Genomic DNA, 15,270 nt, shown 5'->3' on the forward strand with positions numbered 1-15,270 from the left:
GTTAAACATTACATGACGGAACAGGATTGGCTTCACTCTGATCCAGATGACACTGAACATTTTGAAAATCTGTGGAGGGCCTTGGCTAATTGGCATCAACCTCTTTCACTACTATACAAATGTTTTCAGGGTTGGTCCTTTCAAAGATTTGGGTTTATGGACCAGTTGGAGCAGGACTTGGGAATGGAGCTTACGCAGAATAAATGGAAGAGTGTGTTCAAAGAAGTCCAAAAGTCTTCTATTTGTGTACTGATTAAAGAAAAAGCTTATAAGGTAGTTACACATTGATATTACACTCCAGTAAAATTAAAAGCAATGCTTCCTATTAAGACCATGGATGTGTGTTGGCATTGTTTGCAAGCAACAGGCACCTTTTTCTACAATTGGTGGGAATGTGTACGGATCCAACATTACTGGACATATGTGGTTTGGGGGCTGATCCAAATTTTGGGTAAACCATTTCCAATGACTCCTACAGCCTGTTTATTGGGACTGAGTAATGCTGCAGGATTTCACTGGCAGGTTCGACTTAAGAGACTGTTTGGCTGCAGCTAAGGAGGCGACTGCAGAATCTTGGAAGCAAACCACGGGACCAACTGAATTGGACTAGCTGAAGCGGGTGGCTCATCTTTGTGACTTGGTCATCCTTACTGAACATCTTAAGGGGCGATATGGCCCTACTACTGAGGAGTGGACTCATAATGGCCCTATTGTTTTCTACAGATTAGATGGGCTTCGGGATTGGTGGGGGGTGGAGTATGATGTATTTGTTGGTGGGGATTGTTGAGTATTGGGAGAGAACTGTATGCTTTTATATTTCTCCAATAAAAATTTATTGATAAAAACATAAAATGTAAATTTTGAAGAAAACATTTTCAAAAACCCACAAACACAAAATTTAAAATCTGCCCATAAAAGGGGACTTAAAACTCTTGATTAAAGGTTACCTGTCCCTTCTCAGTTTTTTCTGTGCACCATTTCCCCAGATCAGTCATGCACTTGTCCTGGAGGCCTGGGTCCAGTTTCACATCCAGGGCTCGCTGGTGCAGGATGCGCTGCACTTCTGCCCGGCATTCCCGAGACAGCTACACAAAGGAAGCAAAACTCACCGGTAAACATACAGCAAGTCACAGAATATCTGTCAATATCGCAAACTATCTATCAAAACACCATAAAATCCCAAAACAAATTTAGCTCATTCCCAAGCCACTATTCAAGTTGGAAAAGATCTAGATAAGCCCTCAGCCCATACTAGATGTAGTGAACATTATCAATTGTAACTGTTATTAAAGAATTAGGAAATAAAAAATTACAGGGTAACAATAATCAAATCAAGCATTTAAGTAAATCTTAAATAAGTAAATCTTAAACTATACTTTATTCAACATCCAAAATATTCATACAAATAGCTACAAGACAAATCCTGAGCTTCTACAAATGGATAACTGTAAAAAGCAAAACATACAAATCCAAAATTCAAGAAAATACCATGATATAAAATAGAATGAAAAATAAAATAGAAAATGATTAACAGTCATAAACGAAAAGGTTCCCAGCTCAGCCAAAACAAAAATTCATAAAAGTCCACAGCTGTGAAGGAATTCCTAAAATATATAAATTCTTCTTTCCAATTATTGTCACCCAAGAAAAAGGAGGTAACCAAAAGACGCCTGCCCAAAGAATTAGGATAAATTTACCCAAATTCAATCACAGGTATGACTGAGGGGACATACAATCATACAGGCAGTTAATAAATCCCAATAATAAATAAAACAATCCCACCCCTACCACACAACCTGTTGAGCAAATACTCTATAGTACTTTGTACAAAATCCCCACAATAACAGGGGGCGAGATCCGGTGCCCCCCCTGCTTGTGGATGTAATACATGGCAATCTGGTTCTCTGTCTGAATTTGAATAATTTGATTGGACAGCCGATCCCTGAAAGCCTTTACAGCGTTCCAGATCGCTCGCAACTCCAGGAGATTGATCTGAAGACCTGATTCCTGGAGGGACCAAGTTCCCTCAGTGTGGAGCCCATCTACATGAGCCCCCCACCCCAGGAGAGATGCATCCGTGGTCAGCACTTTTTGAGGCTGAGGAATTTGGAAGGGACGTCCCAAGGTCAAATTGGATCAAATTGTCCACCACTGAAGGGAATTGTGAAATTCAGTGGACAGTTGGATCGCATCCTCTAGATTCCCCGCAGCTTGGTACCACTGGGAAGCTAGGGTCCATTGAGCAGATCTCATGTGAAGGCGTGCCATGGGCGTCACATGAACTGTGGAGGCCATATGCAGTCTCAACATCTGCCAAGCTGTAATCTGCTGAGACGCTCTGGCCATGGAAACAAGAGACAGAAGGTTGTCTGTCCTCATCTCGGGAAGATAGGCTCGAACTGTCTGCAAGTCCAGCAGAGCTCCTATGAATTCTAGTTCTTGAACTGGAAGAAAGTGGGACTATGGGTAATTGATGACAAACCCTAGGAGCTCCAAGAGTCGAATAGTCACCTGAATGGACTATAGAGCTCCTGCCTCTGAGGTGTTCTTCACCAGCCAATTGTCAAGATAACGGAACACATCTACTGCCAGTCTGTGTATCAACGCTGCGACTACTGCAAGGCATTTTGCAAAAACCCAGGGCGCAGACGCAAGACCAAAGGGTAGCACACAATACTGGAAGTGCTGTGTTCCCAGACGGAATCGAAGATACTTCCTGTGGGCTGGAAGTATCGGGATGTGTGTATAAGCATCCTTGAAGTCCAGAGAGCATAGCCAATCGTTTTTCTGAATCATGGGAAGAAGGGTGCCTAGGAAAACCATCCTGAACTTTTCTCGGATCAGATATTTGTTCAGGGCCCTTAGGTCTAGGATGGGACGCATCCCCCCTGTTTTCTTTTGCACAAGGAAGTACCTGGAATAGAATCTCAGTCTTTCTTGCCCTGGTGGACCGGGCTCAACCACATTGGCGCTGAGAAGGGCAGAAAGTTCCTCTGCAAGTACCTGCCTGTGCTGGAAGCTGAAGGACTGAGCTCCCAGTGGACAATTTGGAGGTCTGGAGATCAAATTGAGGGAGTACCCTAACCAGACTATTTGAAGAACCCACCGATCGGAGGTTATGAGAGGCCACCTTTAGTGAAAAAATTTTAACCTCCCCCCCCCCCCCCGACCGGCAGATCGTCCAGCACAGGTACTTTTATAGCGGCTATGCTCAACTGGAGCCAGTCAAAAGCCCGTCCCTTGCTTTTGCTGGGGAGCTGCAGGGGCCTGTCTTGGCGCACGCGGTTGACGCGAACGAGCATGCTGGGGCTGAGCCTGAGAAGGGAAGGTGGATTGTACCTACGCCTATTGTAATCATAGGGAGCACTCCTCCTTCCCCTGAAAAAACGTCTACCTGTTGAGATAGATGCTGAAGGCGCCCGATGGGAGAGTTTGTCAAGGGCAGTTTCCCGCTGGTGAAGCTGCTCTACCACCTGCTCGACCTTCTCGCCAAAAATATTATCCCCCTGGCAAGGAACATCAGCAAGCCACTGCTGGGTCCGATTATCCAGGTCAAAGGCACGCAGCCAGGAGAGTCTGCGCATTACTATACCTTGAGCAGCGGATCTGGATGCAACATCAAAAGTGTCATAAGCACCCCTGGACAGGAATTTACGACACGCCTTCAGCTGCCTGACCACCTCCTGAAAAGGCCTGGCATGCTCCGGAGGGAGCTTGTCCACCAAGTCCGCCAGTTGCTTAACATTGTTCCGCATGTGAATGCTCGTGTAGAGCTGGTAGGACTGAATTTTGGACACGAGCATAGAGGACTGGTAGGCGTCCTCCCAAAAGAGTCTAAAGTCCTAGCTTCTCACCCCGGGGGCGCAGAGGCGAAATCTCTAGACTCCTGGCTCTCTTGAGAGCAGAATCCACAACTGCAGAGTCGTGAGGTAACTGCGACCTCATCAACTCAGGTTCTCCATGGATTCGATACTGGGACTCCGCTTTTTTGGGGATGGTGGGTTTCATCCAATTCCTCAGCAATGTCTCCTTAAGGACATTATGCAGAGGGGCAGTGGATGACTCCTTAGGTGGTGAAGGATAGTCAAGGACCTCGAGCATCTCAGTCCTGGGCTCGTCCTCAGTTACTACAGGGAAGGGAATGCCCACAGACATTTCCCGGACAAATGAGAAGCAGAGACTCTCCGGCAGAGAAAGCTTCCTCAGGTGAAGGAGTGGGATCAGAAGGAAGACCACAAGACTCCTCGGAAGAGAAATATCTGGGATCTTCCCCTTCATCCCAGGAGGCATCCTCCTCAGTATCGGACAAGAGTTCTAGAACTGCAGTCCGAAACCAGGCCCATCTCGACGCCAAGGAACCATGTCCCCTATGGCGATGTCGAGAAGTTGACTCCCATGCCGGCGGCGATGAAGCTCCCTCCAACTCGGAGTCAACCTGGGTGGCAGCCAAGTCCGCAAGCAGTACCGGCGTCGGGGACCTCACCACAGGCACGGAGCCAGCTGCCGCCTCCATCGACGGTACCGAGGGCGCAAGCACCCCCAGTACCGAGGTAGACTGATGGAGCGGCCCCTCCAGAAGGCCTGGAAGAATGGCTCGGATGCTCTCTTCCAGAGTCGCTGTCGAGGAAGGCTGTGGGGCCGGTACAGGAGTCAAAGTCAGAATCTGTGGAGGCCTGGGCGGCGGTACCGGGCTGACCAAAGAGCGACGCACCGACACCTCTTGTATGGAGGGTGAGCGCTTCTCCCGGCGTCGACACCCTAGAGCTCCCGGTACCGTGTCTCGAAGGAGACCGGTGCTGATGCTTCTTTGCCTTCGCTCGAAGCACATCACCGGTACTCCTCGGTACCAAGAACGTGGAATCCACACGCCTCCTTGGGGTCGGGTCCAACATCGGTCGGTCCCGGTGGGCCTTCATAGCAGGAGCCTTTGAGACAGGTGGAAACCCACTCGACGGCTCACTACTCCCAGCTAAAGGTGATGTTCAGACAGCCATTACCTGCTCTCCTGATGTTGATGCCATCCCCGGTGTCGATATCGACGCCGCCAACCTCGGTACCGATGTCGAGGAATCAGTCGGAGCTCCAAAAAGACGGTCCCGAAGAGCTCTTCTCGACGCCTGTGTCCATTTTTTCAAACCCAGATACAACTTGCAGGCGTCTGGGCGATGGTTGGGCCCAAGGCACTGGATGCACCAGGCGTGCGGGTCAGTGCCCGAGATCGACCGCTGGCACCGAACACACTTCTTGAAGCCGCTGGGAGGCTTCGATGACATCAGCAGAAAAATCGCGGCGGCAAAATCAAACGGTTCAATTGTGCCAACGAAGGGCACAAAAAGGAGTACCGCGGACGCGCAGCCAAAGAAGGCCGCAACGGAAACGAAAGGAAACTTAACAGGGGACAAAAACTAAGAAAAAGAGAGTTTCCTTTTTTAAAACTGGAAAAAAGACAGAAAAAAAAGGCAACGTAAAACAAAAAGAAAGCGGTAAAAAGAACGCGAAGGACGCCTAAGTTTTTCCTGGGACCTGAAGGAGACCGACACGCAGCCACTCTCCACCGCGGAAAAAGAAAAACTGAGGTGGGAAGATGGACGCGCATGCGCGGTGCATCCGTCCCGTGCCCTGGTGGCTGTCGCAGAGCTTTTTTAGATTTTGCTGGAAAATCTCTGTTCCTGGGGCCGCTGTGGATGCCGACCCACATGTGAGAACAAGCAGCCTGCTTGTCCTCGGAGAACAATTATCTCTAAATATTTAACTCCAATAGTTGAGTTTAAGGGCCTGCTCATGTGCATTTTTTTAACCACTTTCCATTACACATTTTAGAGGTATAAGAATAAGGCTTGCTTTTCTGAAGTAGACTGTGAAAACTATAAGGCTGTTTATAACTATTCTGCATACTGTTTTAGATTCTTTAATTTGTAAGTTTTCAATTTATATTTTGCATTTTTTATCTTTTCGTTACATTTTATTCTTTAATTTTTTTAGGGCAGTATTTCAATTAAAAATTGTAATCGCAATTAATGGTATGTTTATTTTTTTCCCACTACTGCTCCTTGTGACTCTGGGCAATGAATGGTTAAGGACCTCTTATCAAGCCACAAGGTAATGTAGATGGAGCTCAAAGTGAATATGCTTTGTCCGCATTACTGCATCAGGAGTCGCTAGCATGGCTTAATACAAGAGGCCCTAAGTGACTTGCCCAGAGTCACAAGGAGCTGCAATGGGGAAATAATAATACATTCAATCGCACGATTAATCAATTAAAATATTGATCGAAATACAGCCCTAAGAATAATGAATTAAGTGTAGCTATTAAAAAAAAAAAGGATGTCATTAATATGAATGCCTCTTTAAAACCAATCCAACTTAACTAAGCAAAACTAGCTGAAAGTTTCCTGTAAACAGTATTAATTTTTATGAGCATTTTTCATAATTTACAGCTTGCAGTCACACAACTATTTTGAGTTACCTTAAACTTTTCAACCTCTTTTACAGAACTCCCCCATACATTGCCCCACCCCTCAACTGCTACAATCTTTCCCTTCCCTAGAACAACCCAACCTTTTCCCCCTCCCTGTGGCCCTTCCATACCTCTCCAAGCATTCAGTAATACAAATTACTGCCCCCCCCCCCAGCCCACAAACAGGAACCAGAGCAATTCAAATGAATATACTGTATCCGGTTACAGAACCCAACAACCAAGCATTATACTTTATGCTTTGCTTGTGTTCCTTTCACTCATGAGTTCCACACTAAATCAAATGTATGTATTCCCATCCCCCCCACCTCCCCTAATGCCAGTCAATTTACTTAATGAGTATACATTCCACGTATCCTTTCCACGTATAATGATGGAAAATCACTCATATTTGGAGGCTGGACCTTCTTCTAAGCTTTAACAATTTCACACCAGGCCTCCAGACACACTCACCAACCACCTCTCCTTTTGAGAAGACCCTGCCCTCTCTGATGCAGCACGCATGTCTTCGGGTCTTGCTCCACCATAATTTTAAGATCCCTGTTTAAGTATGCGAAAAACCCATCAGATCAGGAAAAATCTTCATTGGTAAGTTATTTCCTAGGAAATTGCTTTTAAACAGGTTATCTCAATGTCTTTATTTCAAGTTACTGTTTGATTTCATAACTAACTGATATTGCCTATTTCTAATTTGATATCTGTTAAATCCAAGTACAAGTTTAAATCTGATTATTAGCTATTTCCTTTTGAAATCTGAAGTACAGGAGTGTGGTAGCCGTGTTAGTCCACTCTTAAGGTTATCAATAGAAATCAAACAAAATAAAATATGGAAAAGAAAATAAGATGATACCTTTTTTATTGGACATAACTTAATACATTTCTTGATTAGCTTTCGAAGGTTGCCCTTCTTCCTCAGATCGGAAATAACTTATTTCCGATCTGAGGAAGAAGGGCAACCTTCGAAAGCTAATCAAGAAATGTATTAAGTTATGTCCAATAAAAAAGGTATCATCTTATTTTCTTTTCCATGTTTTATTTTGTTTGATTTCTATTGATAACCTTTTGAAATCTGTAAATCGGAGAATTGGGCTTAAAAACTGCTTTAAAATTTGTCTGTTTCCCCAGAGTGTAGAGCCCACCCTCCCCCACCTGGTTGTAAAGCATAGGTGTGGATTAAGCATATTAAGCTTAAGACCTGTGGAGTGTGTTTGCTGTAACCTATCTCTAGAGCTGTATTGAAATGCACCAGAAATGCCCAAAACCACAGAAATAATGTCAGAATTAAGTCTTGTTTATTTATTTATAACATTTGTATCTCACAATATTCCCGCCCATGGGCAGGCTCAATGTGGCGTACAATAGTTAATAAACAAACCATAATACAATAACAAAGTACAGTGGACAAGGGCCACAGGAGGGAAAAAGATGACTGATGAGGGAAAGGAAGAGAGGGTGTGTGATAGGGTATCATGGAGTGAGCTGTGGGCTAAAAGGCTGCGGCTCCTGCAGGACTCGTGGTAAACGCTCTGCCAAAAAGGAAGGTCTTGAGACGCTTCTTAAAGGTTGGGTGGTCTGAAGTGAATTTGATTTCACGAGGCAGCCCGTTCCACAGTTGAGTGCTGAGATAAGGAAAACAGGAGCCATAGATGGCCTTATATTTGAGGCCACGGGGAGCAGGGTAATGGAGAGTAAGGTACGAGCGGGCCGAGAATTCAGTCTTATCTGTGTGCGTCCCACTCCACAGGCAGAAACTGAGACTTCGAGGAATGCTCTCACCAGCAGATGCTTAGTCCACACCTATGCTTTACAACCAGGTGGGGGAGGGTTGGCTCTACACTCTGGGGAAAGGAAGAAGCGATATGGATCATCTTAAAAAGAGATGATAGAACCTTTGTCCACGTGGGTGCTGTCTACAGACCTCAGACACAATTGGAGGAACTAGATAAAGATCTGAACGCAGATATTCAAAAGTTGGGAAAGACAGACAGAGGTGCTGTTGCTGGGAGATTTCAATCTGCCGGATGTAGATTGGAAGGTTCCATCTGTGGAATCGGAAAGAAGTAGAGAGATCATGGATGCTTTTCAAAGTGCTCTGCTCAGTCAAATGGTGATAGAACGACGCTGGATCTGGTGCTCACAAATGGGGATAGTGTGTCAAATGTCTGAATGGGTGCCCACCTGGGCAGCAGTGACCGTCAAACAGTTTGGTTTGATATGACAGCTGAAGTGGAGGGCAGACACTCAAAACTGGAGTGGAGGAGTGGCCTAGTGGTTAGGGTGGGGGACTTTGGTCCTGGGGAACTGAGGAACTGAGTTCGATTCCCACTTCAGGCACAGGCAGCTCCTTGTGACTCTGGGCAAGTCACTTAACCCGCCATTGCCCCATGTAAGCCGCATTGAGCCTGCCATGAGTGGGAAAGCGCGGGGTACAAATGTAACAAAAAAAAAATAAACCTCAAAGTCCTGTATTTCAAGCATGCTGACTTTAGTAAAATGAGGGAATACCTGAGGAAGGAGCTGATGGGCTGGGAGGGCGAACGAGAAGTGGAAGGACAGTGGTCCAGGCTGAAAGAAACTATAAATATGGCCACAAACCTTTATGAAAGGAGAGTAATAAAAGCAAGAGAAAAAGGAAACCAATATAGTTCTCCAAGCAAGTGGAAGAAAAAACAAAGGCTAAAAAGTTGGCATTCCTGAAATACAGAAAAACTCAAGAAGAGGAACACGGAGAGGAATACCGGATGAAACTGAAAGAAGCCAAGAGAGATACATCTGGCGAAAGCGCAAGAACAAATGGCTAGAAATGTAAGGACGGGTGACAAAAATTTCTTCAGGTATATTACTGAAAGGAGGTAGACTATAAAGGGAATTGAGAGACTGAAAGATGCTGCAAACCGCTATGTAGATAATGATGAAGAAAAAGCAAATTTGCTAAATTGATACTTTTGTTCTGTTTTCACAGAAAAAAATCCTGGAGAAGGACCGCGATTGACTGGCAAAAGCACGAATGAGAATGGAGTTGATAGAGCACCGTTCACTGAAGAAAGTGTGTATGAACAACTTGAAAATCTAAAGGTGGACAGCCGTGGAACCGGACGGGATCCACCCCAGGATATTGAGAGAGCTCAGAGAGGTTCTGGCGGGTCCTCTTAAAGATTTGTTTAATAAATCCTTGGAGACGGGAGAGGTTCCGTGGGATTGGAGAACGTAGTCCCTCTTCACAAAAGTGGTGATAGGGAAGAAGCTGGAAACTACAGTCCGGTAAGCCTCACTTCAGTTATTGGAAAAGTAATGGAAGCGATGCTGAAGGAAAGGATAGTGAATTTCCTGGAAGCCAATAAGTTGCAAGATCCCAGACAACATGGTTTTACCAAAGGGAAATCGTGCCAAACGAATCTCAATGAATTCTTTGACTGGGTGACCGGAGATTTGAATCAGGGACGTTCAATAGACATATCTACTTAGATTTCAGCAAAGCTTTTGACACGGTTCGCCAAAGAAGGCTCTTGAATAAACTTGACAGGCTGAAGATAGGACCCAAAGTGGTGAACTGGATTAGGAACTGGTTGACGGGCAGATGCCAGAAGGTGGTGGTGAATGGAATTCGCTCGGATGAGGGAAAGGTGAATAGTGGAGTGCCTCAGGGATCGGTGCTGGGGCCGATTCTGTTCAATATATTTGTGAGTGACATTGCTGAAGGGTTAGAAGGTAAAGTTTGCCTTTTTGCGGATGATACTAAGATTTATAACAGAGTGGACACCCAGCAGTGGAAAACATGAAAAAGGATCTGCGGAAGCTAGAAGAATGGTCTAAGGTTTGGCAATTAAAATTCAATGCGAAGAAATGCAAAGTGATGCACTTAGGGAGTAGAAATTCACGGGAGATGTATGTGTTAGGCGGTGAGAGTCTGATAGGTACGGATGGGGACAGGAATCTTGGGGTGATAGTATCTGAGGATCTGAAGGCGACGAAACAGTGTGACAAGGTGGTGAACGTAGCTAGAAGGTTGCTAGGCTGTATAGACAGAGGTGTGACCAGCAGAAGAAAAGAGGTTTTAATGCCCCTGTATAAGTCGTTGGTGAGGCCCCACCTGGAGTATTGTGGTCAGTTTTGGAGGCCGTATCTTGCTAAGGATGTAAAAAGAATTTAAGCGGTGCAAAGAAAAGCTACGAGAATGGTATGGGATTTGTGTTACAAGATATATGAGGAGAGACTTGCTGACCTGAACATGTATACCCTGGAGGAAAGGAGAAACAGGGGTGATATGATACAGACATTCAAATATTTGAAAGGTATTAATCCGCAAACGAACCTTTTCCGTAGATGGGAATGCAGTAGAACTAGAGGACATGAAATGAGATTGAAGGGGGGCAGACTCAAGAAAAAATTTTTCACGGAGAGAGTGGTGGATACTTGGAAAGCCCTCCCGCGGGAGGTGGTGAAGATGAAAAAGGTAACGGAATTCAAACATGTGTGGGATAAACAAAGGAATCCTGTTCAGAATGCATGGATCCTCAGAAGCTTAGCAGAGATTGGGTGGCAGAGCCGGTGGTGGGAGGCGGGGAAGGTGGTTGGGAGGCGGGGCTAGTGCTGGGCAGACTTCTAAGGTCTGTGCCCTGAAAATGGCAGATACAAATCAAGGTATGATATACACAAAAAGTAGCACATATGAGTTTATCTTGTTGGGCAGACTGGATGGACCGTGCAGGTCTTTTTCTGTCATCTACTATGTTACTTATTTAGCAAAGGCAGTTTAAGGAATTTAGGGTTTTCTTTGTTTGATAGCATTTAACGTCTATTACAGTTTCATAGGCTAGCAGTTAAGGGACTATTCTAGAGTCATAGGAAACCCCAATATAGAGTTTTAACTTTAGATTTAACTTCAGTTTTGCAGCACAGCATAGCCAGTTCAAACAAGGAATATAGAGCTGATAGTCACAAAAAACCCAGTTTAGAGATCTAACTTTAGTTTTTCAGCACAGCTTAGTTTCCATAGCCTACCTACAACATTAACAAATAGCCTCTAGAAGGTACAGCAGGGCCTAGTCTAGTCTTCAATCCAACCCGCCCTCCTCCCCCCCCCCCCCCCCCCCACCAGCACAACTCTTCATTTACAGTCAATTTTAATTAAGATAACAAGGGAGGAGTCTTCTTACAGAGTTTAAATAACATTTCATTACTAAGAAGAAAACACTAAATAAATCACATAATATACCATATCCTTAGTACCTTAGCAAGTTTTAAATTATTGAAAAATTCAAAAAATACTAAGATGGAAAGAGCAGTCCAGCAGCAAGAGGGGTGCTATCCAGTCTTTTGCATTGAGTGTCACATGTATGATTACCTCCCAATTAGTAAGAGGTTATATGTGTGTGCCCAATGCAAAGAGCTCCTACCTCTCGGAGAACAGGTCCGTTCTCTTGAGGAGGGACATCTCATAGGAAAGCAGCACCATAGTGAAGTAGGAAGTACTCCTATAGCCAGGATCTGCCCACAAGCGGATACACTATCCTCTTGAACCGAGGATAAGTCTCCAAGAACTTCTGCCCAGGCGGGAAGGGTTAGGACAGATGTTGTAGTTGATGATACAATCATTAGGTATGAAGATAGCTTGGTGGCTGGTGGACGTGAAGATCGCCTGGTCACTTGCCTGCCTGGTGTGAAGGTGGCAGACCTCACGTAGTCACCTAGACAGGATCTTAGATACTGCTGGGGAGGAGTCACTTGTCCTGGTACATAGGAAAATGTGGGAGGGAGGTTCTGGAAGCCAAATTTAGGCTCATAGGTAGAAAGGTGGGGTTGTTATATGTCTATAAATTCTGTAAGTACTAAATAGGGAGAATATTTATTTAAAACCTCTATCAAATATAATTATACATCTATGGAGAACTTAACAATTAGCTGATGACTCAAAATTAAATCATTGTACCATACTCAAAATTATAACTACATTTCTTCAAACTTCTAAAGTAACAATAAGCTCATAGTGTTCACTTATCTGAAATGCTTGATAACTGGTGCTTTTGAAATCCTTTGGTGCTAATTAAGCTTATCAAGCTGGGACAACAAAGATTCTGAGCATTTTTATAGGGATGTGTGTTAAATTAATGAAAGAAATTCTCAGATTTATAATTATACATTCTGCAAGATCATACTCCTGAAGCAGGTGTTTTGCTAAAATATGGTTAGGTTGTATTTGTTTTCTTCTCTTTTTATACATCTTTTTACAACATGTGGAATCCTTACCTTGTATTTAGAGCTACATGTGCAAATTTTTTTTTAAGTGGTTGCAGTTTTTAAAAGTGTACCTAAGCAGTATATCAAGTTTTAATAAGCAAACATTATATCAGTGCTGCATGCATCTGGACCTACCTCTGCTCTCTGCAGCTGCCTTCTAGACTCTATGCATGGAGAGTCTGTCTGCCTATTCACAGGCTGCAGAGGGAGGGAGGTTTCCCACATTCTCATCTACACATCCTTAAGGATCTTGTAAATGGGCATTGACAAGCATCTCTTGGGGGATGGAGGGGTGTTGAGAAACTTACGACACCCCAACTTTTCTGACCTGGGCTGATTGTCTGTCTGGAATGATTTCAGCCCCTTCCTTTAATTTCCTTTACAAAACTAGAAAGGAGAGGTCCCTCTGGGAGGACTTTCTCCTCTCAACGGTAAGAATTCCAAAGGGAGCCCAGTCAACAACTCTAGTTGAGAGAAAAGTCTTCTGCTTTATATGCTAAACCCCAGAACTGCTCAGACTGTTTTTGAAAAATGCTCTATTTGAGAAGTTTGAGTATAAGCAGGTTAGCAGACAAAAACCTATACAACTTCCTCTCCTGATGTGCTGATTACCGACATCTAGCCAGCCAAGGTTCTTTGATGTCAATATTAATTCCATGCCTCCATAAATTGCTGGATGCCACAGGGAACTGGGAAAGTGACATGATCATCAACTCGTCTTGCAGGATAAGTTGATGATCATGTTACTTTCTCAGTTCCCAGCACTGACTACACTGACATTGACATCTTCCTAGGTGATCTGAGGCATGTCAGTGGCTAGATCTTTAAACTGTTTCACTCCCCCACATATTGAGGCTAAAACAGTTCGCTAAGCTTGGAAAGGAAATTGGCTGCTACTAAGATCCCCATACTACCAGCATTGTGCACGGATGACACAATGCCACTTCATCTTTGCTCAATGATCGACATCAGTATCCCCTCAATCCTCATTGCAAATCAACAAAATTCCTTGATATTAAATGGAATTGACCAATGCAGCTTGATGCACCAACAATGCAGATAACAGAAACTGAAGAAAGATGAAGACACCTCTAAAACGATAACTAGGGGCTTCTAAGGAGGAAAAAGATAAAGCAGTTGAAAAAACTTCCTCCAGGACCCGTAAGCTCTATATGACAATTTAAGAACAACTGCACATGCATGATTTTCTGCACTGAAAAGCTCTAAACTAAGAGCCTTGTTAACTATTTTTCTTCATCCAGGAGCTATCAAATTATCCACATATCAGAACTGCAGATCCTTCTTTCCAGAAAAAAGTGATATGATATGTAAGCTACAAGACATACCCGCCTGCCCTGTTCCTCTGTGCGGTACGCATGCCTGTATAAGCAAGAGAAAATTGCCCCGGCAGGCATCGTCTCATTAGTTTCATTCCATCCTGGGGTATGGCACAGCCGGGATGCATCTCCCTGGCATTTACGGTAAAGGACAGGGTCCAGCCTGCAGAAAGACGGAAGATGTGATAAAAGTTTTATAACAAAAAATATATATTATTGTAGACAATTTAAAATTATCAATAGTATTGCCCATAAGAGAAAGATGTCTACTAATCAGAGCATTAAGGGCCTGATCCAGATTTATTGGTTTGGTAATTTTATTATACTTTACGTACATCACCTTTAGTCTATACACCAAGATTTTCAGCATTTTATTTACATATAAATAGTAAAATTACTACACATAATAAGCGTTCCCAAATGACAGAGAAACAAATCATATAGAGTGAGCCCCCATGTGCACCAACACTAAGCATTTTCCACAGCTTTTTGAAAAAGATGAACATGTCTGAGGGACTTCCACATATCTATGGGCTTGCAGCTCTTCAGCTTCAAGTTGATCCAAGCTTAACAGAGATAAAATACAGCAAAAAAGAACACCTTCCTCCATTTCCCGCCACCTCCAGAGAAGAGACAGGGAGTTCAGTCATTAATGCTACTGCCTTTGTTGGAAGAAAATTCAACTCTATCAAACAAGCTCTGGAAAATGGGCCATCCATACCATCTAGCATCCTAACCAAGATACTAGCTGTCAAACAATTTAAACAAATTGGAAATCAAATAAAAAGCTAAAAAAAAAAAAAAAAATTAACAGTCAACATTTGACTAATTACTTCTATATTGCAGGGCTCCCCTCAACCACCTGTTTTTGTTAAACAAACAAGACTTACCAGTCCAATAATAAAAACAAAAACAAAAAAACCCCACCACACACAAATGTATAACCTGGGCATTACACCTAGATCTCTCAACCATTATCACCTAGTTCTGCTGTTCAACATCAAGAAAAAAAACTGACTTGATCAGGAACAAACAGTTAACATTTCAAATACTGCGAGAAAAATGTATTTTCTTTATTGATTTAGCTAGATCTGAATAAAATCTAGCCTCTTTACTCACCAATAAAGTTTAGGCTTTATCAAAATAAAGATGCACCATCTAAGTCCTGCTCAAGAATAAACAAGACTAACAGTGCTGCCATGTTTTCTTTTCACCATAATG

The 15,270-nt window shown here is 43.7% G+C and overlaps 1 protein-coding gene across 1 annotated transcript in view; it reads right to left on the minus strand.

Moving 5' to 3' along the window:
* Positions 1 to 15,270, minus strand: part of GLG1 (golgi glycoprotein 1) — a 435,835-nt gene that overhangs the window by 272,885 nt on the left and 147,680 nt on the right. Inside the window, 2 exon segments of the mRNA XM_030203623.1 lie at positions 948 to 1,085; positions 14,059 to 14,212. Of these exon segments, the coding sequence (XP_030059483.1) occupies positions 948 to 1,085; positions 14,059 to 14,212 (292 nt within the window).

This window comes from Microcaecilia unicolor, chromosome 5 (assembly GCF_901765095.1).
Source record: "Microcaecilia unicolor chromosome 5, aMicUni1.1, whole genome shotgun sequence".
In the NCBI taxonomy this organism is placed as follows: domain Eukaryota; kingdom Metazoa; phylum Chordata; class Amphibia; order Gymnophiona; family Siphonopidae; genus Microcaecilia; species Microcaecilia unicolor.